This window comes from Mytilus californianus, unplaced genomic scaffold (assembly GCF_021869535.1).
Source record: "Mytilus californianus isolate M0D057914Y unplaced genomic scaffold, xbMytCali1.0.p SCAF_2, whole genome shotgun sequence".
NCBI lineage: Eukaryota > Metazoa > Mollusca > Bivalvia > Mytilida > Mytilidae > Mytilus > Mytilus californianus.
In genome coordinates this window covers 139884811-139912022 of record NW_026262668.1, presented here as the reverse complement: position 1 = coordinate 139912022, position 27212 = coordinate 139884811, and the positions used below count along the sequence as shown (strand labels likewise).

Below are 27212 nucleotides of genomic sequence, written 5' to 3'. Positions count from 1 at the left end.
TTCACACCTATGTTTGTGGTACAAGCTGCCACACAGGTGCTCTATACCACTGGATGGTAAAATCTGGTGTCAGAGGGATGATTTCAGATCTATGTCTGTGGTACAAGCTGCCACACAAGTGCTTCATACCACTGGATGGTAAAATCTGGTGTCAGAGAAATTATTTCAGATCTATGTGTGTGGTACAAGTTGCCACACAGGTGCTCCATACTACTGGATGGTAAAATCTGGTGTCAGAGGAATGATTTCAGATCTATGTCTGTGGTACAAGCTGCCACACAAGTACTTCATACCACTGGATGGTAAAATCTGGTGTCAGAGAAATGATTTCAGATCTATGACTGTGGTACAAGCTGCCACACAAGTGCTTCATACCACTGGATTGTAAAATCTGGTGTCAGAGGAATTATTTCACACCTATGTTTGTGGTACAAGCTGCCACACAGGTGCTCTATACCACTGGATGGTAAAATCTGGTGTCAGAGAAATGATTTCAGATCTATGTGTGTGGTACAAGCTGCCACATAGGTGCTCTATACCACTGTATGGTAAAATCTGGTGTCAGAGAAATTATTTCACACCTATGTTTGTGGTACAAGCTGCCACACAAGTGCTCTATACCACTGGATGGTAAAATCTGGTGTCAGAGGAATTATTTCACACCTATGTTTGTGGTACAAGCTGCCACACAGGTGCTCTATACCACTAAATGGTAAAATCTGGTGTCAGAGGAATAATTTCACACCTAAGTTTTGGGGAACACAGAAATTGATCTAATACTTATATCATAACTTTTCCACGTTTTATATCTCAGATTAAAACAAATTTTAAACTGTACTAAACCTTATATTTTTAATTATAATTATCTTATAAAGTTTTGTGCTGTAAGATTCTTTATTCTTCGTGGGACAACCAACTTCTGTGGATTTCAAATTTAGATGTTCAAAAAAGTACAAACTATCTATAGACTTGTATGCAGACTTTTGTGAAACCATGAAATCAAATATACATGAAAACACATATATTCTTTTACCTTAATCCACAAAAATTGGTACCTAAGAAAAAAAAATTAATCCACCAGAATGACCAAATAATTATACACAGGTATGTCACAATGTCAAGGACAGCCTGAAATATCTAACAGTATTACCAAATAATTATACACAGGTATGTCACAAGGACAGCTTGAAATATCTAACAGTATAACCAAATAATTATACACAGGTATGTCACAATGTCAAGGACAGCCTGAATTATCTAACAGTATTACCAAATTATTATACACAGGTATGTCACAAGGACAGCCTGAAATATCTAACAGTATTACCAAATAATTATACACAGGTATGTCACAAGGACAGCTTGAAATATCTAACAGTATAACCAAATAATTATACACAGGTATGTCACAATGTCAAGGACAGCCTGAAATTTCTAACTGTATTACCAAATAATTATACACAGGTATGTCACAATGTAAAGGACAGCCTGAAATATCTAACAGTATTACCAAATTACATGAATAATTATACACAGGTATGTCACAAGGACAGCCTGAAATATCTTAACAGATATGTTTTAACTATTGCCTGAGGTATATAAAAAATCCTTGTTTTCTACATAAAATGACTTCTTTTTACAATTATTCAAATTAAAACAATATCTCTTTCTCATTGCCTTAAGAATTAAAAATACTAACAACTTTATAAATTGGAAAAATAAATAATCTAGGCCGAGAATAGATTATTTTTGTATTTTTAATAAAATATACATGTACAAATTGTTTCTATAATGGTTTATTTTTAGATGGTTTATTCTTCACTTAAAATTCCAAGTCAACAGAGAACTGACCTTTATCAATACACACTTACTTACTCAAATATTTACTTTTCTTCACATTCCTAAAATTTATGGTAATTCAGAGTATTTCCTTCAGCCTACTAAGCTTCAATGCTTTCCAGCATTTAGTTTTGTTTTACTGACCACAAACCAACATAAAAGTTGTCAATTGTATATAACAACACAATAATTCTATAAACAGAGCTATTGTTTATTTTTTAAAAAATTTAAAGCACATTTGGAATTGATTTATCTAACAATCTGTTAAATTTGATGAAATTGCAGGAAAAAAATATATGATTAGTTTTTGTAAATTTGAATTGATAAAGCCACCTTGGGGTTGTTCATGGCTTATCTGTACATTAAGTCAGCCATATATTCCTTTTCATCTTTTTAAAAAAGGATTTGGACTGGTTGAAATAACTTTTTAAAATGTCAGATTTTTCACAAATGATTAATAAACTGGGTTACTGGAACATCTGATGAACTTGTCAAAAAAGTAACATATACTATCAACTGATTGAAGATAATAGGGGAAAATTTAAATACACCCATGCCATTAGTTTTAGTGCCTTTCCAAACTAAGGGAACTAATTAGCACAGTTGTCTGTCCCAGTACAAATTATATATATATGTAACACTATATTATTTAGAGCCTGTCCTACTCTTGCAAAATGAGTTACCTTTGTTAAAGAATTTTATTTGTTTATTTGCAACTATTTGAGCAGTCCCCCCCATTACAAAACTTGATAATTTTGAGTCTGTCCAAACTCACAAAGTCAGCGGACTCATTAGAGCAGTTGTCTCCCAAATTATATAACTTTTGATTTATTTAGAGCGAGATTTAGAGTCTTGTCAAAGAAATAGTTAAACAGTTCAGGACAAGTTAAACTGATGGTTAAACAGTACATAACAAGTTACATTCATGGTTAAGTGAGTGCCCTTTTGTGTTGATAGTTAAACAGGACCCTTTTGTTTGTTTTTAATGTAATAAGAAAACCTTGACATTGAATGTTATATTCACTAACTAAATCTGAATGTTTTCCTGGGAAATATTTGTGGTTTAATGACAAAATATATAATTTAATCTGGTATTTATTGACATCATTTAAGTATCTTATGACATAATAGACTTTTGTTCGTCTGATGTGTGGGAACTAATTCATTTAGCAAATACTGTAATATACAGTATATAAACATTCATAAAATGTCAAATGTTTTTATGCCCAAGAAAAATTATTGACTGATTTTCTTGATTCATCAGACACTTAATGTGTGACAGAAAATTACATATCTATCTTGTGACTGGTCCTGCACAAACTCTCCAGGACTTAACATTGTAGGATACACAAAATAAGAATGACTGACAATTACAGTCCACATTAATAATTCCATCATGTACATTTCTCATTTACTTCCTTCAATTAAAAAAACATGATTTAATTAAAAATTCCTTCAGGTAAATTACCTAGTACATTATAAAATCTACATACCTTGGTGAAATAAATTCCAAGTTGTTTTTTTAATTTAAAATAATAATCCTGTGTCAAAATAAAACAAACTCTGTATAAAGCTGTATAATTGTCCAGGTGAATGAAGAGGCCATAGACAGGGGCAATATAAATTTTGTATCTTATCACAACACAAATCTTGTGGCTTAACTATTCAATTGTTCTAAGTGTACTTTTATACCTAAAACATATGCAGTTCATTGTTTCTGAATACTTTAAATACAAGTATAAAAGGACTTTAAAAACACCTACTGGCATTTCTTACATTTATAAATCAATTATGTTTGTTCCAACTACAACTTAATGATATTCATTTGATGTAAAGAGGCACATTAACATAACAAAGTCCGAACCCTATAGTTGTTTGTTTAATTTTATATGGGTGTGATTGATGGCTGGCAGAAGAAACAAGTCCAAGCTCTGTGGTTGGTTGTTACATATGGGTGTGATTGATGGCTGGCAGAAGACACAAGTCCAAGCTCTGTAGTTGGTTGTTACATATGGGTGTAATGCATGGCTGGCAGAAGACACAAGTCCAAGCTCTGTGGTTGGTTGTTACATATGGGTGTGATTGATGGCTGGCAGAAGACACAAGTACAAGCTCTGTAGTTGGTTGTTACATATGGGTGTGATTGATGGCTGGCAGAAGACACAAGTCCAAGCTCTGTAGTTGGTTGTTACATATGGGTGTAATGCATGGCTGGCAGAAGACACAAGTCCAAGCTCTGTGGTTGGTTGTTACATATAGATGTGATTGATAGCTGGCAGAAGACACAAGTCCAAGCTCTGTGGTTGGTTGTTACATATAGGTGTGATTGATAGCTGGCAGAAGACACAAGTCAAAGCTCTGTAGTTGGTTGTAACATATGGGTGTGATTGATGGCTGGCAGAAGACACAAGTCCAAACTCTGTGGTTGGTTGTTACATATGGGTGTAATGTATGGCTGGCAGAAGACACAATTACAAGCTCTGTAGTTCGTTGTTACATATGGGTGTGATTGATGGCTGGCAGAAGACACAAGTCCAAGCTCTGTGGTTGGTTGTTACATATGGCTGTGATTGATAGCTGGCAAAAGACACAAGTCAAAGCTCTGTGGTTGGTTGTTACATATGGGTGTAATGTATGGCTGGCAGAAGACACAAGTACAAGCTCTGTAGTTGGTTGTTACACATGGGCGTGATTGATAGCTGGCAGAAGACACAAGTCCAAGCTCTGTAGTTGGTTGTTACATATGGGTGGAATGCATGGCTGGCAGAAGACACAAGTCCAAACTCTGTAGTTGGTTGTTACATATGGGTGTGATTGATGGCTGGCAGAAGACACAAGTCAAAGCTCTGTAGTTGGTTGTTACATATGGGTGTAATGCATGGCTGGCAGAAGACACAAGTCCAAGCTCTGTGGTTGGTTGTTACATTTAGGTGTGATTGAAAGCTGGCAGAAGACACAAGTCCAAGCTCTGTAGTTGGTTGTTATATATGAGTGTAATGCATGGCTGGCAGAAGACACAAGTCCAAACTCTGTAGTTGGTAGTTACATATGTGTGTGATTGATGGCTGGCAAAAGACACAAGTACAAGCTCTGTAGTTGGTTGTTACATATGGGTGTAATGCATGGCTGGCAGAAGACACAAGTCCAAACTCTGTAGTTGGTTGTTACATATGGGTGTGATTGATAGCTGGCAGAAGACACAAGTACAAGCTCTGTGGTTGGTTGTTACATATAGATGTGATTGATAGCTGGCAGAAGACACAAGTCCAAGCTCTGTGGTTGGTTGTTACATATGGGTGTGATTGATAGCTGGCAGAAGACACAAGTCAAAGCTCTGTAGTTGGTTGTAACATATGGGTGTGATTGATGGCTGGCAGAAGACACAAGTCCAAACTCTGTGGTTTGTTGTTACATATGGGTGTAATGTATGGCTGGCAGAAGACACAAGTACAAGCTCTGTAGTTGGTTGTTACATATGGGTGTGATTGATGGCTGGCAGAAGACACAAGTCCAAGCTCTGTGGTTGGTTGTTACATATGGGTGTGATTAATAGCTGGCAAAAGACACAAGTCAAAGCTCTGTGGTTGGTTGTTACATATGGGTTTAATGTATGGCTGGCAGAAGACACAAGTACAAGCTCTGTAGTTGGTTGTTACACATGGGCATGATTGATAGCTGGCAGAAGACGTAAGTCCAAGCTCTGTAGTTGGTTGTTACATATGGGTGTAATGCATGGCTGGCAGAAGACACAAGCCCAAGCGATGTGGTTGGTTGTTACATATGGGTGTGATTGATAGCTGGCAGAAGACACAAGTCCAAGCTCTGTGGTTGGTTGTTACATATGGGTGTGATTGATAGCTGGCAGAAGACACAAGTCAAAGCTCTGTAGTTGGTTGTTACATATGGGTGTAATATGCATGGCTGGCAGAAGACACAAGTCCAAGCTCTGTGGTTGGTTGTTACATATGGGTGTGATTGATAGCTGGCAGAAGACACAAGTACAAGCTCTGTAGTTGGTTGTTACATATGGGTGTAATGCATGGCTGGCAGAAGACACAAGTCCAAGCTCTGTGGTTGGTTGTTACATATGGGTGTGATTGATAGCTGGCAGAAGACACAAGTACAAGCTCTGTAACTACCAGTTTTATAGTTGGGTGTGATAGTGGTGTGATTGTTTGATAGCAATGACAGTCCCAGTTCTATAGTTGGGTGTGATAGTGGTGTGATTGTTTGACAGCAATGACAGTCCTAGTTCTATAGTTGGGTGTGATAGTGGTGGGATTGTTTGATAGCAATGACAGTCCTAGTTCTATAGTTGGGTGTGATAGTAGTGTGGTTGTTTGATAGCAATGACAGTCCTTGTTCTATAGTTGGGTGTGATAGTGGTGTGATTGTTTGATAGCAATGACAGTCCTAGTTCTATAGTTGGGTATGATAGTGGTGTGATTGTTTGATAGCAATGACAGTCCTAGTTCTATAGTTGGGTGTGATAGTGGTGTGATTGTTTGATAGCAATGACAGTCCTAGTTCTATAGATGGGTGTGATAGTTTGACACCTTATCATTCTATCTAGTCTTTCTTTATTTAGCCTCCCCCCACCATTTCAAGATTCATACTATACTTTTACAATAAATCATACCTACATGACCATTTGAAAAGGGTGATATTTGAAACAAGAAGTGCTTATTAATTTGGAATAGAAATGTTTTAATGAGGTCTATGTATGTTTTGCAGTCTTTTTATGGCCAAAGACATGTATGGCTCCTCTTTAGATCTAATAATGTGCAATTGCCTAATGCTTAGTATACAAACAGGATTAATCTTCAAGTGGAATTAATCTAGACTTTCAAGTGGATTAATTTGTAAGTTTTTCTAATGACTTAATGTTACTGTATCCTATTATTGGTTAAATGACTCAAGTAAATAAAGTACCAACAAAAGCATGTCAGAGTTTACGGGGTAGAATGCAGCAACTGATATCCAAGTTCCAACAAAAGCAAGTCAGAGTTTACGGGGTAGAATGCAGCAACTGATATCCAAGTTCCAACAAAAGCAAGTCAGAGTTTACGGGGTAGAATGCAACAACTGATATCCAAGTTCCAACAAAAGCGTGTCAGAGTTTACAGGGTAGAATCCAATAACTGATATCCAAGTTCCAACAAAAGCAAGTCAGAGTTTACGGGGTAGAATGCAATAACTGATATCCAAGTTCCAACAAGAGTGTGTGTCAGAGTTTACGGAGTAGAATGCAATAACTGATATCCAAGTTCCAACAAGAGTGTGTGCCAGATTTTACGGGGTAGAATGCAATAACTGATATCCAAGTTCCAACAAAAGTGTGTCAGAACTAAAGCCATTTAATATATACAACTGTGTGAACAATTGAAAAGCAAACTGGCATCTGAAGTTCCAACAAAAGGTATCAGATCTTAAGACATAATATACCGGTACAACAAATGGCCAGTTAACTGACATCCAAGTTCCAACAAAAGGTATCAGATCTTACAACATATAATATACAACAAAAGGACAGTTAACATCAAAGACAGTCCCAATGATCATAACCATGGGGAAAGTAAGAATTTGGCAGGAAATCATGCCTGGATTGAATTGATAAATACCAGGAAATAATTAAGTATCTATCTTGACAATTGCTGGACAACAGTAAAGAGTACAGGGTACAGTGTCTCCCCAGCCCAATACAAAGCAATATTTTAACACCTTCCTCTCAATAGCTGTGTTTTGCATTTTCAATTTCAGAAATTTGCATCTTAAAAGTAAACAAATAAAAGAGACAATAGAGAATGTGTCCATGGGACACAGATGATCCCCCCACTTGCATATAATGTTATAAAGGGACATAACTAGAGAACTGTAAAAGTGACGCCACCCAAATTCGAACTTGATTCGAGTTTTGTGGTAATAAGCATTGTGTATAAACATTTGGTTGAGGCAAACTGAAGTTAGAGAATGGAAAATTCAGCAATTTTTCCATTTGTAAAGGGCATAACTCTAGAACAGTAAACGTGACACCACCCAAATTCAAACTTGATCTGTGTTTCATAACATTTGCTTGAGGCAAACTAAAGTTAGAGATTGGAAACAAATTTTGGGACATACGTACGTACATACAAGGGTAACACTTAATGCCCCCTCCGCTGTGGTGGGGTCATAAAATAAAGATTTTCATTGATATCTTTCTCGTTGGTAAAACAATCGTAGTATAAATTTGGTTTTTAACTTTGCACCTTCAAAATTTTCTAGGAAAACACTCATGTTGTCTTCAAAATCTACACAGCATAAATGTCATGAACAGAGAGAAATCACAGGCACCATTTATAACTTGCTATATATGTCAGAGATATAAAAAATGTTTTTCTTAGACTGATTTCAACTGGCCTGGGCCTTACACATTCTGTAAACATCCAATAAATTAAAACATACATTTGTGTTTCCATAGAAAACTTCATTTACCTTTCATTAATGGTTTCAAAAACTGTTCCTACAATATATCCTATATTCTCATCTATATAGTATAGATATTATCTGCCTCTCACCTGCACTGTGGAATTTATCATGCATTAGTCATTACCCCACACACATAGTCAGTACAAACTCTAGCTTATTTATCCACAACAAACTTATGTTTGTACACAAATAAACGGGAGGAAACTTGTGAAATTTTCATGCATATTACCAAGAATCAGCTAATCAAAGTCAGTGTCTAAAACTGTCATTTTTTGCTTATTCTTTGAATCTTTCTCAAGTCTTGTCTCACGTCTATATAATCATAAATATATCCTTTAAAACAATTAATTAACAAACCTGTGAATCATACCATGACAAGTCAATCAAAGTTGACAGAGATTGACAGAAACCTCAATGCAATTAATTACATTCCCTTGATCAGGACTTTATACAAGAAAGGTACTGATATTGTAATCTATAAGAACTAGCTGCAGAATGTCTTAAATTCATTCAAAAATAAATTATAACAGGCTATTATTTGAACTTGGAATTATTTTTAATTATGGAATTTTTAATGAATTCCATGTTTATTCTGTATTATAATGTTCTGTGCTGTGCACAACACTTTCTATTACAAAGAAGATAGTACATTTCCAAAGAATGTATTGTGCCGCGCACAACACTATCTATACAAAATACATTATATGGAAAGTGTTATGAACCACTCAAAACATTATAATAACAAATAAACAAGGATTTTATCAAAAAATTCATGCACAAGAAATTATGCAAATTCCATAATTAAAAATAATTCCAAGTTCAAATAATAGCCTGTTTTATGTAGGTTGCATAAATTGTTGAGAAAATAAAAAATAATGATGTTCCACTTAAAATAATTGTTGCAAAGTTCGTTGTTTGACAGCATGAACAGAAATATATTTAAAAACTTTTGAAACTTGAGTCGATTCAAAACAAGCATGATTCCATTGACTCATTTAACATTGTTTACAAATGGACGACGCTCAACACTGACCATTACTGGCCAGATCAAGGTTGGTTATGACATGTAATGATGGTTTAAGCAATAAACAGTTTACATTTCTACTACTTCAAATTCTCATTAATATAACTGTGTGTTATATAAACAAAAGCTCAACCAAGCCATAATGATTCTTGAGGGAAACATTTAATTTTCATAATACATGTACCTTAAAAAAGAAAAGGGGAAAATCATTGTGCTGGATTGACAGAATTAAAAAATACCAACAATGATTAGAGCATAATTTTATCTAACATTTAAATTATTATCATTATATTTACTCATTTAGATCTTAATAAAATGAAATTAGGATCTTACATTGTATAAATTAAAAACTTACCCTCCATGTGTGCACCTCTTATCACAACTAATCAATAGTCACTGCACGAAAGTGCATATGATGCATTTCCAATGCATGAAAACAATGTGATGTTATGACAAACAGACAGTCATTGTAGCTACATCAGACATTTTAATGAGGATAGGAGTGTGAAGTAAGGCCAAACCAAAATGGTTGATGTTTGGAGAAACAAATGTATGACAAACAGACAGTCATTGAAGCTACATCAGACAACGGGAGTGTGAAGTAAGGCTAAACAGACAGTCATTGAAGCTACATCAGACGATAGGAGAGTGAAGTAAGGCTAAACAGACAGTCATTGAAGCTACATCAGACGATAGGAGAGTGAAGTAAGGCTAAACAGACGGTCATTGAAGCTACATCAGACGATAGGAGAGTGAAGTAAGGCTAAACAGACAGTCATTGAAGCTACATCAGAGGATAGGAGAGTGAAGTAAGGCTAAACAGACAGTCATTGAAGCTACATCAGACGATAGGAGAGTGAAGTAAGGCCAAACAGACAGTCATTGAAGCTACATCAGACGATAGGAGAGTGAAGTAAGGCTAAACAGACAGTCATTGAAGCTAGATCAGATGATAGGAGAGTGAAGTAAGGCCAAACCAAAATGGTGGATGTTTGGAGAAACAAATGTAGGATAAAAATGGTTGATGTTTGGAGAAACAGCTTCATCAGATGATAGGAGTGTGAAGTAAGGCCAAACCAAAATGGATGATGTTTGGAGAAACAAATGTACAACAAACAGACAGTCATTGAAGCTACATCAGACGATGGGAGTGTGAAGTAAAGCCAAACCAAAATGGATGATGTTTGGAGAAACAAATGTACAACAAACAGACAGTCATTGAAGCTACATGAGATGATGGGAGTGTGAAGTAAAGCCAAACCAAAATGGATGATGTTTGGAGAAATAAATGTACGATAAACAGTCAGTCATTGAAGCTCCATCAGACGATGGGAGTATGAAGTAAAGCCAAACCAAAATGGTTGATGTTTGGAGAAACAAATGTACAATAAACAGACATTCATTGAAATTACATCAGACAATGGGAGTGTGAAGTAAAGCCAAACTAAAATGGTTGATGTTTGGAAAAACAAATGTACGATAAACAGACAGTCATTGAAGCTTCATCAGACGATGGGAGTGTGAAGTAAGGCCAAACCAAAATGGTGGATGTTTGGAGAAACAAAAGTACAACAAACAGACAGTCATTAGAGCTACATCAGACGATGGGAGTGTGAAGTAAGGCCAAACCAGAATGGTTGATGTTTAGAGAAACAAATGTACGAAGAGATTTAAGCTACATCAGACGATAGGATTGTAAATAAATATAATAAAGATATATATTGTACATTTTTGTTCTTGTTTAATTTCTATTAAGAAAGATCACTTGTGAAAATAATATCTTTTAAGTATGAATATACTGTTCACTTTTAAGTAAACATTTTACATATTTTAGAATAAACTGTCATTATTATAATTTATTTAGTATTATTTTTACAATATTTTCAATGAAAAATTTGTATGGAATCAATTTTAAATCATTTATAATTTGATCATTCTAAAGAAGATATAGACCTCCTTCTGACAATTTTTTCTATTTCTATTTTGAATATTATTTGATGTTAGTAAACACAAACATTTGAATCTTGTGAGTCATTGAACCATGTTATTATCCTGTAGTTATGCTAAGTGTAGCATGGGTCATTGGACCATGTTATTATCCTGTAGTTATGCTAAGTGTAGCATGGGTCATTGGACCATGTTATTATCCTGTAGTTATGCTAAGTGGAGCATGGGTCATTGGACCATGTTATTATCCTGTAGTTATAATTATGCTAAGTGTAGCATGGGTCATTGAACCATGTTATTATCCTGTAGTTATGCTAAGTGTAGCATGGGTCATTGGACCATGTCATTATCCTGTAGTTATGCTAAGTGTAGCATGAGTCATTGGACCATGTTATTATCCTGTAGTTATGCTAAGTGTAACATGGGTCATTGGACCATGTTATTATCCTGTAGTTATGCTAAGTTATTATCCTGTAGTTATGCTAAGTGTAGCATGGGTCATTGGACCATGTTATTATCCTGTAGGTATGCTAAGTGTAGCACGAGTCATTGGACCATGTTATTATCCTGTAGTTATGCTAAGTGTAGCACGAGTCATTGGACCATGTTATTATCCTGTAGTTATGCTAAGTGTAGCACGGGTCATTGGACCATGATATTATCCTGTAGTTATGCTAAGTGTAGCACGGGTCATTGGACCATGATATTATCCCGTATTAATACTAAGTGTAGCACTGGTCATTGGACCATGTTATTATCCCGTAGTTATGCTAAGTGTAGCACGGGTCATTGGACCATGATATTATCCCGTATTAATACTAAGTGTAGCACGGGTCATTGGACCATGTTATTATCCTGTAGTTATGCTAAGTGTAGCACGAGTCATTGGACCATGTTATTATCCTGTAGTTATGCTAAGTGTAGCACGAGTCATTGGACCATGTTATTATCCTGTAGTTATGCTAAGTGTAGCACGGGTCATTGGACTATGTTATTATCCCGTATTAATACTAAGTGTAGCACGGGTCATTGGACCATGTTATTATCCCGTAGTTATGCTAAGTGTAGCAGGGGTCATTGGACCATGTTATTATCCTGTAGCATGGGTCATTGGACCATGATATTATCCCGTATTAATACTAAGTGTAGCACGGGTCATTGGACCATGTTATTATCCTGTAGTTATGCTAAGTGTAGCACGAGTCATTGGACCATGTTATTATCCTGTAGTTATGCTAAGTGTAGCACGGGTCATTGGACCATGTTATTATCCCGTATTAATACTAAGTGTACAGATTAATGAAGACCATAGGAATAATAGTATTTGTGTATTGCAGGAGAGATAGATCATTAATTATCATGACATATATATATTAATCAAATCACAATGATGAACAAGATCAATACAGTTTAACATCACAACGCTTTTTAATTGTTATAAATTTCATTATTATAAAGTAATTAAAAGCTACCTGCACATTTTGCATAAATTATTTCCAATCTTATAAAGGTACGGTCTTCTTAGTAATTGTCACTTATCATTTAAATTTATTTTCCAAAAGGTGGAAAGAAAGTTTGATTCCAAAAATATGGCTGTAAAATGTTTACTTTTTTTTTTGCTTGTATCTATTTTAAAGATGCAAATAAAAGAAGTTGTATTGTTCATCTTCAATGAGAGGACAAATCATCATCATAATTTGAAAAGAAAAAGTCTGTTTTTATTTTTACCTTATACAATGACCACTCTGTCACAAGGGACAAGATGTAAGGGAGATAATTAAGTACATCATTATCATTATTCAATTCTATTAAATCTTGTAATTAGTATTATTTATATAGCATTACCATTTCTCCTGTAATGTTTATACATTTTACATAAAATTCTTACCAAATCTCTTTCTTCATCACATCTTATATGCTCAGCTTTTTCCATTACAAGTTATAAAAATCCATGTTATAATCCAAATAGTTTTTAAGAAATATTTTGATGATCCATAAAGCCAACATGTACCAAGTCCTTTAATACACCATAATTATCAGGTAATAGTAAACCCTTTGGGGCTGACCAGTCTAAAAATACACACCAGACATGTAACATCTGTCAATATCTACTGGGGTATATCACCTCTAACCCTTTAATGATTGACAGGTATTATACAATCCTATGATCAGATCAAGCAGGTCAAAGGGTCATAGATCTTTCAGTAATCTACAGATTACATACTTGTCATATTTTCTCCATCATGTAAAGGGATATTACCTGTGTGTATGATGGACCTAATAATCTAAACAGACTTGTGTTGTATGATGGAGGTGATAATTTGAACATACTATGGATATGATAATCCAAGCAGACTTCATGTTGTTAATACACAATGTCTCTTACCTTTATCACACATTTCCTTTTTTAATCCAAAACTAAGCAAACTAATAAAGAAAGCATAATTTTCTTTTTCTTATTAGATATCAGAGGGTGACTCTCCCTTTTACAGAGAAATACATAAAATTCGTTGCTGGGCTTCCAAAATGTAGTAAATTACTCATTTTTCGTGTGAAAAAGTAGTCTTAGCAAAAAAAGTCATATACAACATTTTGAAAGCCCAGCAACAATATGCAATACTCTGGTTCCTAATTTTCAGTAACTTGCATGTAGAGTAAAACACTTGATTTGTGGAAGTTATTTCAATCTAAAACTGTTTGTCATCTTTTTAACATTTCTGTAGTTGGACTTTACAGACCCTTTGAAACTGTTATTTATTTTATAATTTGCTTCAAGATTGAAAAAAGAATTGTACCTGAAAGTAAGAAATGGGAGATAAATCTGAAATGACAGAATTCATAAACACAACAAACTTTAAAATAAATCTTGTGTTTTAAATGTTCTCTCACTCCGCTTTTCCTTTCCTATCAGTGTTTTTTCCACTGTTAATATTTTAAAATTCCTTTCTTTCCAAAGCCTACTCCAATGTTAATATTTTTAAAATTCTTTTTTTTTCATTTTGTAGTGCCAACTTTGTAAGAAGTTTGACACACATTCACTGAACATTTAATTATCTAATTTTTCTTTAACTAATAAAATAAATGTGGAAAAGTCTCATCAATTTTAGTGTATAGAGGGCAAACAAATTAAGACAATATCATGTACCTGTATTTACAGGTACATGTATGTCTAATTTCACAAAATAAAATGACAGGTAAATATTGACAGACCACTCAACAGACTTCCAGTCATCCATGGACAAACATATCTTCAGGACATATTTACTTCTTATCAAAGAGACAACATAAATCTTACACTCCTACATATCCAATCTTTACTATAACTTCAATCTTATCACTCACCCACAAAAATCTCTCCTCTTGCCATTCATTTATAATACAGAAATCTCTGATCAGCTATAAGATACATATGTACCAAGACAAAGTGTTTGGCAACTAGAAAACTGTAGCTATGTAATTGTAGCTTCATGTATGGTGTGATGCTGTTAAATCAGGAACAATTCTTCAAAATTCATTATTGTAAGTTTCCATACATCAGAAAACATGATTAAAAAGCATTCAAGAAAGAAATTCCTATTTACTATACACAGCCATCAAAAGCAAGAAATATACTCTACTTTTTTTATTAAGGTTGTTAATTCAGTTTTCGTGGCCTTTCATTTAAAAAAGAAAGCAATTTTTATGAATTATTTTTTACACTTTTTCCATTACTTTGCAGTCTGACATGCTGTATAGGTCCTGCCCATCACATGATGTGCTTCAATTGGATTATCTCCCTTAGGCTAGAAATTAATAGATCACATGTCCTAGAAAGTGTAACATTACACAACACCAATGTCTGCTAAACAAAATTTACAAGATTTTGTCAATCAAATTACATTTTTATCTATAAACATGTCTGTTAAACAATCTTTCAATACTCATTTGTGATCATAAAATTCAGATTAATTTGTTTCAATTCATGATCAATAGCCTTAGAACTAGAGAACAGGTACAGCAACTGAAATATTATTGGACCACACAAATATAATGAAATCCTTCAAGGTCTTGTCATGTTTATATAATCATCACATATTTGTTACCAAAACATCAGGTTTTGCATATGTAATACACACTGATTTGCCGAAGTCATATTGCTGCCTGGGGCAAACAACCGGGGCAAATATGGGCTTCCCAATGGAGAGCCATATCAGCCCTCACGTTCAAAATCCATATTGGCTCTCTTTCAGTTTGGAGAGTCATGTACAATCTTTGAGACTTACTTGAAGATAAACTTTATAAGTAACCCTGCTGTTTATAAAACTGTTTGAACAGCCCTGTGTTGCTAGAAACAATACGTCTTTGTTGATAGTCGGAGAAGACCAGATGTGGTTACAGTAATTGTTGAGGAATTATTGGATCTTTATTAAATGCACCAAAAAATAATCAAGAACATACAAAAACAAATGAAATATATACATAGTCTTTATTCAACTGTTTCTTCTAATTTCTCATTCCAATTTCATAGAGAAAATATGTGATAAATAGATCATTAGACCCTAGTATCATCCTTCAATCCATACCAAAAGTAAAAGCCCTCTGTCCAATATGGGAGTCCCTGGTTGATATTGGGCTGATATGGAAAATGTCATGTAATAATCTATAACCATTTAATTCTACGCTTAAAAATGAACATGCTGAATGTATATAATAAAAAAATTAAGAGATGTGGTAAGATTGCCAATGAGACAGCTATCCACCAAAGTTCAAATGAAGTGGATGTAAGCAATTATAGGCAATTGTACGACCTTCAACAATGAGAAAAACCCATATCGTGAAGTCGGCTATAAAAGGCTATGAAAAATATGAAACAATTCAATTGAGAAAACTAACAGCCTAATTTATAACAAAACAATTTACGAAAAGCAAATATGACAGACATGAGCCGACGACAACCCCTGAACTACAGGCTCCTGACTTGGGACAGACACTCAAAGAACATGGCTGTGTTAAAACCTGTGTCTTGCCTGCGTTTGCTGCTGTCAGTGTAAAAGTGTTATGTTGACTTAATAAAAGAACAGAGTTCCAATGTCCCTAGATAGAGTTGCACATATTTTATCTATCCAAGGTAAAATGGCAATAACAAAAAAAATTCGTAAGGATTCCATGGAACCCAGTGTTTCGCCTACTTTTGCTGTTAGTCGCAGGCTCAACAAAAATGGGCAAAAAATTATTAGAAAAACTAAGTCCATTTATAAGTAATATACGGAAAAACAGGAAATAAGTTTTTACAAAATTTCCTTCTAGATACTAGCTTTTGATCATAAACAAGCTTCTGTCAAAGTTTGGTACAAATCCAGGATAGTTTACATGGTTTAAGAAAGTTATTAAAATTTTTATAACATTAACCACAGAGTGAATGTAATGTCATCTTCGCTAGCCAAGGGTTACGATCCACTTCCCTCCTCTCCACCCTTGGCGGATTGAGATAGAATTTCGGAGACACAAGGTAATGATTTTCATTGGTTGCAGTCGAAACTCGCTGCATCCAATCAAAAAGCGCCTATAACATGATCATGTGTAAATCTAGAAAGTGTATGTAAACAATTGCCACATGCTTATTGTGCAACAAGTCTTTACATCCCTAAACATACGACTATATTTAGTGACAATTTGAATGTTTTTAATCAACTAATAGAAGTTCCTGTGTATGTTTCTTGCACAAATGCATGAATGTCAACTTATATTTTCGTTTCCTGCTTTACCAAGTTTGTAGAATCTAGACGCTACCGTGTTTTTACCTCCAAATTGAAGAGTTCAAGTGCTACCATTGGTCAAGAATAATGTATTCGGAATGGGCGTGACTTTAATCTACCGATAGATGGCACAACATTGTTATCACAAATGTTGGCTTAATCTGCCAAGGGTGGAGAGGAGGGAAGTGGATCGTAACCCTTGGCTAGCGAAGATGATGTAATGTTAACTGGCAGAAAAACTAAGTCCATTTATAAGTAAAAACTGGATAAACAGGATTTTTTTCACAAAATTACTTCTGGATACTATCTTATGATCATAAAAAAAGCTTCTGTCCAAGTTTGGTAGAAATCCAGGATAGTTTAAGAAAGTTATTAAAATTTTAAAAACTTTCACCACAGAGTGAATGTAATGTTAACTGGCAGGAAAAAAAGATGACGACGGAAATGTAGGATCACTATGTCTCGCTTTTGCGACAAAAGTCCCAGGCTCAACAAAAAGCACTTTTTTTTTATTCTTTAAAACTTTTTATTAATATCTCAGAGAAATGAAGGCTTCAGAGCAAATGCAATGTCATTTCCGATATAATTAATATTCCCAAGGGGCAAAGACATTGCTGATATAAACCTATGATATAAGTTTCATAAAAATCTGGCAAGAATTGTATAGGTGAGAGCGCTAACAAGATTGGACGGACAGATGCCCAATATTTCTATGTCCTCTGCAACGCGTTGCGCGAGGGACAAAAAGTGAGTCCATTTTTCAGCAAAATAAAGAATTAAAAAAAAAAACTTTTTCTTAGATGCTTTTTCTTGGTCTTGAAGATTAGCTTTTGTCCAAATTTCATAACAATCCATGAAGGTTTACAAATTTATCATGTAAAAAATTTTTAATCCTAGACTCTCTGTAAATGTTGACTGTAAAATACTCTGTGCATCTATCAGTAAAATACGAAAAATGAAAAAAATACATATTCAAAAGTTTGCTTCAGACATTATCTCTTAATCATAAAAATGCTACTGCCAAAGTTTCATTAAAGTTTGCTGTTCTGCAAAATTGTCCTATTAGAATCGAAACAATTCATGACAGTCGTAGATTTGTTTTCATTAAACCATGGGTTTTGCATTTATATTCACATTTTACCCCTTGCTGTCGCTTGGGATAAAGTGTTCAAACATAAATGTTGCAGGCTCGACAAAAATCAGTTGAAAAGGGCTTTACTCATCAGATCAATACAAAGCAGAAAAACATCTCACAAAAACGCAGACCTTCTATTTTTTAAATTCAACTGAAGACAGAGTCATTTTTTCTTTATTCATCCACCACAACAAAATGTTAGTTCCTAAATCATTATCTGGCAAAATCATTATCAACTTCTTTTTTACTCTAAAAAAAATTTCTGAATATATATAAATAACAAGCCTAATGAAGATAATCAAGTTATGTAATTCACTAACAGGTGCCTGCTAAAGAATACTTCACTTGTTAAGAAAATATCAAATCAAAGCTATCCATCAAAACTGTAAAAATATTGACTATTCATTGAGTGCAGGGTTCTATAAAAGATCAGAATTACCTACACAATGAATGACAGCTGTAGCACATTCAGTATTGACAAATCGTAAAATGAATTCCTAACATCATTTATCCCTGAATCAGAATGTATTATTGTACTTATTCCATTTCAAATGCTGTTTCTATCTAATTCTTATTTTCAAACTTTTTATATTTTGCATCTTCTTGTTCCTAATTATAAAATTATGTAAATTGGACTAAACTGAAGTTGCAATTCCATATAAGAAGATGTTGGCTCATATTTCTTTTTAGGCCATTTCATTTGAATGTTGACCCGATGTCTGTAACAGACAGAGTTAGTAAATTCCTTCATGTCTCCTTTTCTATCTTCAGAAAAAATTGAAACAGAATTGTATCAAAAGAGCAGTTGGAATTCTAGACATGCAGCTGGAGGAGCCTGAAACTTCCAGCCTGTCTTACCAACAGAAAATTATTTTAAGGATTTTCCTAATGTTAGAAACAACTCACCTCCATTGTCACTTCATAGCTTTCTCACTGTGGTATCTGTAAACAAGCTTTCTAACTGTGGTATCTGTAAACAAAAAAACAATATTATCATAGCTTTCTCAATGTGGTATCTGTAAACATACAAACAATATTATCATAGCTTTCTCAATGTGGTATCTGTAACAAACAAACAATATTATCATAGCTTTCTCAATGTGGTATCTGTAAACAAACAAACAATATTATCATAGCTTTCTCAATGTGGTATCTGTAACAAACAAACAATATTATCATAGCTTTCTCAATATGGTATCTGTAAACAAACAAACAATATTATCATAGCTTTCTCAATGTGGTATCTGTAAACAAACAAACAATATTATAGCTTTCTCAATGTGGTATCTGTAACAAACAAACAATACTATCATAGCTTTCTCAATGTGGTATCTGTAAACAAACAAACAATATCATTATAGTTTTCTCACTGTGGGGTGTAATAAAAGTGATATTCTAATGTGACGACCTACATATCGTCAACCAGTATAATCACAGTATATCAACTTTTAGCACAGACGCATTAATACACAAATTTGGCTGTTCTGCAAAATTGTCCTATTAGAATCGAAATAATTCATGGCAGTGGTAGATTTTTTTCATTTATCCATGCATGGGTTTTGCATTTATATTCACATTTTACCCCTCGCTGTCGCTCAGGATAAAATATACAACATAAACATGATAAATGTCTGATTATTTAAGTAAATTTTGTAAGTCCAAGGATCATAACTCTGCACAAAATCATCACACCGGAACAAAATTCGAACTTGATCTGTAACTTGTCATGATAAAATTATATATACCAATTATCAAATCAACATATTCAAGCATGAGGAAAAAAGTACGGAAAACTGATTATTTGAGTTACAATGTAATTTTTTAAGTCCAAGGACCATAACTCTGCACAAAATTCGAACTTGATCTGTAACTTGTCATGATAAAACTATATACCAATTATCAAATCAACATCTTCAAGCATGACGAAAAAAAGTGCTGAAAACTGATTATTTGAGTAAATTTTCTAAGTCCAAGGACCACAACTCTGCACAAAATCATCAGACAGGAACAAAATTCGAACTTGATCTGTAACTTGTCAAAAGTGTGGAAAACTGATTTGCTGTACTGGTGGATGGACAGACAGACAGACAGATGGACGGAGTGCAAACCTAAAGTCCCCTTTGACTTCGTAGGTAGGGGACTAACAAGCCTAAGGAAGATATTCAAGTTATGTAATTCACTAACAGGTGCCTGCTAAAGAATACCTCACTTATTAAGAAAATATCAAATGAAAACAAATCTACGGCTGCCATGAATTATTTCTGAATTTGAACACTCCTTAAAACAATAAAATATGTTTTATCAAGTTGACTGATGAGACAAGAATATTTCAAATGCAGAAAATGGAAACTTTGAAGAAAGTTTATTCTAATGGCTACTCTGATGTTGGTTTCAAAACAAATAAAAGAACAGAGTTCCAATGTCCCCCTCGTTGCACATATTTTATCTATCCAAGGTACAAGGGCAATAACTAATAAAATGCTCCACTGGGCGCAGCTTGATACGACGGCAGAGGTCGAACCCTGAACAGTTGGGGCAAGTATGGACACAACATTCAAGCTTGATAAAGCACTGAATTTGGATTGTGATTAAATATTTGACACAGCATAGGTTTCTGACACAGAATGAATGTGGTATAAGAACTTAAAAAATTTTAATTTACCTATTTAAACCATATCATTATTATTTGCATTTATATATAAATCAGAAAAAAACAATTTAAAAGAAAAAAAAATCCCTCCCCCAAATTTTTTGAACCCCCTTATGATTCATCACCCCCAAACTCAATCCCAGCCTTCCCTTTGTGGTATGGTACCTTGCAGTACAATTTCAGAGAGATCCATACACTTGAACACAAGTTATTGTCTGGAAACTAGAAAAATGCTTGTTTTTAGGCCCCTTTTTGGCCCCAAATTCCTAAATGTTTAGGGCAATTACCCCCAAACTCAATCCCAGCATTCCCTTTGTGATATGACCTTGTAGTACAATTTCATAAAGATCCATACACTTACACACAAGTTATTGTCCTGAAACTAGAAAAATGATTGTTTTTTGCCCCTAATTCCTAAAATTTTTAGGCAATTACCCCCAAAATCAGTCCCAGCCTTCCCTTTGTGGTATGGTACCTTGCAGTACAATTTCAGAGAGATCCATACATTTGAACACATGTTATTGTCTGGAAACTAGAAAAATTTTTATTTTTGGCCACTTATTCCTAAACATTTTGGGCAATTACCCCCAAACTCAATTCCAGCTTTCCCTTTGTGATATATATGGAACCTTGTAGTACAATTTCATAAAGATCCATACACTTACACACAAGTTATTGTCATGAAACTAGAAAAATGCTTGTTTTTTGCCCCTTTTTGGCCACTTATTCCTAAACATTTTGGGCAATTACCCCCAAACTCAATTCCAGCTTTCCCTTTGTGATATGGAACCTTGTAGTACAATTTCATAAAGATCCATACACTTACACACAAGTTATTATCATGAATCTAGAAAAATTCGTAAGGGTTCCGCGGAACCCAGTGTCTCGCCTACTTTTGCTGTTAATCGCAGGCTCAACAAAAATGAGATGAGGAAAAAATTTAATAAAAATATTCCTCTCGATACAATTTTTTTATTGTAAGCAGCTTCTGTCCAAGTTTGGTAAAAATCCAGGATAGTTTATGAATCTAATAAATATTTTTAAAAATTTAACTGCAGACTGTATGTAATGTTAACTGGAAGAAAAACTAAGTCCATTTATAAGTAAAATATTGATAAACAAGTACAAAATTTTAATAAAAATTTCCTTCTAGATACTAGCTTTTGATCATAAACAAGCATCTGGCCATGTTTGGTACAAATCCAGGTTAGTTTAAGAAAGTTATTAAAATTTTAAAAACTTTAACCACAGAGTGAATGTAATGTTTCCTGGCAGAAAAACTAAGTCCATTTATAAGTAAAATACGGAAAAGCAGGATTTTTTTTTTTAAATTTACTTCTGGATACTATCTTATGATCATAAACAAGCATCTGGCCAAGTTTGGTACAAATCCAGGATAGTTTGAGAAAGTTATTAAAATTTAAAAAACTTTAACCACAGAGTGAATGTAATGTTTCCTGGCAGAAAAACTAAGTCCATTTATAAGTAAAATACGGAAAAACAGGATTTTTTTTTTTACAAAATTAACTTCTGGATACTATCTTATGATCATAAACAAGCATCTGGCCAAGTTTGGTACAAATCCAGGATAGTTTGAGAAAGTAATTAAAATTTTAAAAACTTTAACCACAGAGTGAATGTAATGTTTCCTGGCAGAAAAACTAAGTCCATTTATAAGTAAAATACGGAAAAACAGGAATTTTTTTTTTACAAAATTAACTTCTGGATACTATCTTATGATCATAAACAAGCTTCTGTCCAAGTTTGGTACAAATCCAGGATAGTTTAAGAAAGTTATTAAAATTTCAAAAACTTTAACCACAGAGTGAATATTTGTGGACGCCGCCGACGGAATGTAGGATCGCTATGTCTCGCTTTTTTCGACAAAAGTCGAAGGCTCGACAAAAATGCTTGTTTTTTGCCCCTAATTCCTAAAATTTTGAGGCAATTACCCCCAAAATCAATCCCAGCATTCCCTTTGTGATATGGAACCTTGTGGTACAATGTCAGAGAGATCCATACACTAACACAAAAGTTATGTCTGGAAGTTACAAAAATGCTTATTTTTGGCCGCTTTTTGGCCCCTAATTCATGTAATTCCGTAACTGTTGGTACCATAACCCCCAAAATCAGTCCCAACCTTCCTTTTGTGGTATTGAACCTTATGGAAAGTTTCAAAGAGATCCATTCACCTAAACTAAAGTTAAGAGTGCGAAAAACCAATGTGTCTTTGGACGACAATGCCAACATCATACCAATATACGACCGCAAAATTTGTTTGCGGTCATATAAAAAAAGCACACTATTTTTTTGTTCTTTAAAACTTTTTATTAATATCTTAAATGAAGGCTTCAGAGCAAATGCAATGTGATTTCCATTATAATTAATATTTCCAAGGGTCATAACTCTTAAAAATATTTAATCAGCACTTATTTTTGAAAGTGTCAAAGACATTGCTGATATAAACCTATGATATAAGTTTCATAAAAATCTGGCAAGAATTGTACAAATGAGAGCACTAACGATGCAATTTTCCATAAAATTATTGTTTCCAAGGGACATAACTCTTTTAAAAGTAAATGATCAGCACTGATTTTCGAAATTGTCCAAGACCTTGCAGATATAAACCTATGATATAAGTTTCATAAAAATCTGGCAAGAATTGTACACTAAGAGCGCTAACAAGACCGGACGGATAGACTCCTGGTATTTGTATGTCCCCTGCAACGCGTTGCGCGGGGGACAAAAAGATGTTATGAGATATTACCCTTTCAAAAACAATTTTAAAATATACATAAAGAACATATAACTGACATTCAACTATCAATATGAAACCTTAACTTAAGTTATCATCCAGAAAGCATTTGTTTCAGACAAACAGATAGAGGGATAACTGATGAAACCTTAACTTAAGTTATCATCCAGGAAGCATTTGTTTCAGACAAACAGATAAAGGGATTACTAATGAAACCTTAACTTAAGTTATCATCCAGGAAGCATTTGTTTCAGACAAACAGATAAAGGGATTACTAATGAAACCTTAACTTAAGTTATCATCCAGAAAGCATTTGTTTCAGACAAACAGATAAAGGGATAACTAATGAAACCTTAACTTAAGTTATCATCCAGGGAGCATTTCATTCAGACAAACAGATAAAGGGATAACTAATGAAACCTTAACTTAAGTTATCATCCAGGGAGCATTTGATTCAGACAAACAGATAAAGGGATAACTAATGAAACCTTAACTTAAGTTATCATCCAGGGAGCATTTGATTCAGACAAACAGATAAAGGGATAACTAATGAAACTTTAACTTAAGTTATCATCCAGGAAGCATTTGTTTCAGACAAACAGATAAAGGGATTACTAATGAAACCTTAACTTAAGTTATCATCCAGAAAGCATTTGATTCAGACAAACAGATAAAGGGATTACATTGTACTAATGAAACTTTAACTTAAGTTATCATCCAGGAAGCATTTGTTTCAGACAAACAGATAAAGGGATAACTAATGAAACCTTAACTTAAGTTATCATCCAGGAAGCATTTGTTTCAGACAAACAGATAAAGGGATTACTAATGAAACCTTAACTTAAGTTATCATCCAGGGAGCATTTGTTTCAGACAAACAGATAAAGGGATAACTAATGAAACCTTAACTTAAGTTATCATCCAGGGAGCATTTGTTTCAGACAAACAGATAAAGGGATAACTAATGAAACTTTAACTTAAGTTATCATCCAGGAAGCATTTGTTTCAGACAAACAGATAAAGGGATAACTAATGAAACCTTAACTTAAGTTATCATCCAGGAAGCATTTGTTTCAGACAAACAGATAAAGGGATAACTAATGAAACCTTAACTTAAGTTATCATCCAGGGAGCATTTGTTTCAGACAAACAGATAAAGGGATAACAAATGAAACCTTAACTTAAGTTATCATCCAGGAAGCATTTGTTTCAGACAAACAGATAAAGGGATAACTAATGAAACTTTAACTTAAGTTATCATCCAGGGAGCATTTGTTTCAGACAAACAGATAAAGGGATAACTAATGAAACTTTAACTTAAGTTATCATCCAGGGAGCATTTGTTTCAGACAAACAGATAAAGGGATAACTAATGAAACCTTAACTTAAGTTATCATCCAGGAAGCATTTGTTTCAGACAAACAGATAAAGGGATAACTAATGAAACCTTAACTTAAGTTATCATCCAGGGAGCATTTGTTTCAGACAAACAGATAAAGGGATAACTAATGAAACCTTAACTTAAGTTATCATCCAGGGAGCATTTGTTTCAGACAAACAGATAAAGGGATAACTAATGAAACCTTAACTTAAGTTATCATCCAGGGAGCATTTGTTTCAGACAAACAGATAAAGGGATTACTATAGTATGTACATGCTGTACACACTGATACATGCAATATATATGATCCGGAAAGTTTTTCAGGGAGCATAAAAAGGAAATTTAACATCAGGAAAAGAAAACTTATTCCGTTTGTCATAGAACAGGTAGAAGTCATGCCCACTCCGATTCCATTATAATTGACCAATGACAGCACTTGTACTTTTTAGTTAGGAGGTGAAAAAATGATGTGTCCAGTGTTTACAAATTTCGTAAAACAGAAACTACATACATAAGAGGAAAAGAAACATCTGTAAGGAAAAAATTAAGAAATACTTTGACATTCCATCTTTTGCATGATGAACATACCAAGAACTTCAATTAGTTGATTATGAACTTCAAAAATGTCATTAAATGTCGTCCTATGTTTTTGGGGTAAGGACGCACTGCACAATTTGCATGTGGCAATGGTTTATTTACATTTTCTACACTTACACATGATCATCTTAAATGCGTTTTTGATTGGATGCAGCTAGTTATATAACTGTGACCAATGGATATCATTAACTTGTGGATCCAAATTGTGACATAATCTGCCATGGGTGAAGAGGATCGGATTGGATCATAACCTAGCGATGATGGTGGTACTGGTTGAAAATTGCAGTTTCTCATCCACATTTATTATGTATCAACATATATAAGTAAAAAAAAATATCTGCATATATATATAAGGGATTTAACTGTATTTCTAAAATAGTAAATAAAAAACACTCACTAGTACTACCCCTGACTTACAAATGTTTTAACACTGATTTTTTTTCATATCTTGTTACAAGCTCTGTGTCTTTGTGAATGTGTGTGATTCTTCAATAAGATTTTGTTTTCTTTATTTTTCTTTTTTGTTGCTTGATTCTAAAGTTATAATCAAAAACTTGTAAACAGTAGATAGATATAAGAAGATGTGGTATGAGTGCCAATGAGACAACTCTCCATCAGACATACATTTTAAAACATGGTTTACTTTTATAAATTTTGACTTGGATGGAGAGTTGTCTCATTGGCACTCATACCACATCTTCTTATATCTATAGACAGCAATTCAGGCAAAGAGGAGTAACTCTAACTAATTGAAAAAAGAAGAATACATTGTACCTACCTTATTGTGTAAATTACTAATATAAAAATAAGGAGATGTGGTAAGATTGACAATGAGACAACTATATATCCACCAAAACTCAAATAAAGTGGATGTAAGCAATTATAGGCAACCATACGGCCTTCAACAATGAGAAAAACCCATATTGTATAGTCAGCTTTAAAAGGCCACGACATGAAAAAAATGAAACAATTCAATTTAGAAAACTAACGGCCTAATTTAAAACAAAACAATTAGCAAAACACAAATATGACAGACATGAACCAACCACAACCACTGAACTACAGGCTCCTGACTTGGGACAGGCACATAAAGAATGTGGCGGGATTAAACATGTTTGTGAGACCTCAACTCCCCCTAACCTGGGACAGATGTCTGTATTACAAAAATTTCATCACTGATTTTGGGGGCTTTTTCGTGCTTATAATCAATAACAAAATTAATTATCATGGTCTGTATACATACATAGAGTGGTCAATATTTTCAGACTGCATAGGGTATGTTCATGTTAGTGGTTTTTCAAAACATTGCAAAATGGCTGCTGATAAAATTTACCTGTGCCAACATATACATTAGTTTTCTTTTACATCACAATTAGAAAGTAAAAGAACAAGATACTAGATAAAAATGTAGCAAAATATGTTCCCAGACACTTAAACTAGTCTGTACCAAAGTATGTTCCCAGTCAAAAAAACTAACCTATAGCAAAGTATGTTCCCAGTCACTTAAAATAGTCTGTAGCAAAGTATGTTCCCAGTCTGAACTAGTCTGTAGCAAAGTATGTTCCCAGTCTGAACTAGTCTGTAGCAAAGTATGTTCCCATTCATTTAAACTAGTCTGTAGCAAAGTATGTTCCCAGTCTGAACTAGTCTGTAGCAAAGTATGTTTCCATTCATTTAAACT

General features: G+C 34.0%; 1 protein-coding gene across 4 annotated transcripts in view; it reads right to left on the bottom strand.

Moving 5' to 3' along the window:
* The window catches only part of LOC127731249 (rho GTPase-activating protein 21-like), a 97021-nt gene that overhangs the window by 66210 nt on the left and 3599 nt on the right, over nt 1-27212 (bottom strand). For 2 of the 4 annotated variants that reach the window (XR_007995563.1, XM_052240273.1), the window contains exon 2: nt 19055-19118. Coding sequence is in view for 2 of the 4 variants with exons in the window: in XM_052240273.1 (XP_052096233.1) it covers nt 19055-19060 (6 nt within the window). In the remaining 2 variants the exon portion in view is untranslated. Of the gene's footprint in view, nt 1-9686; nt 9764-19054; nt 19119-27212 lie in introns of those variants that run through there. The other 2 variants (XM_052240274.1, XM_052240276.1) reach the window with 2 other exon arrangements.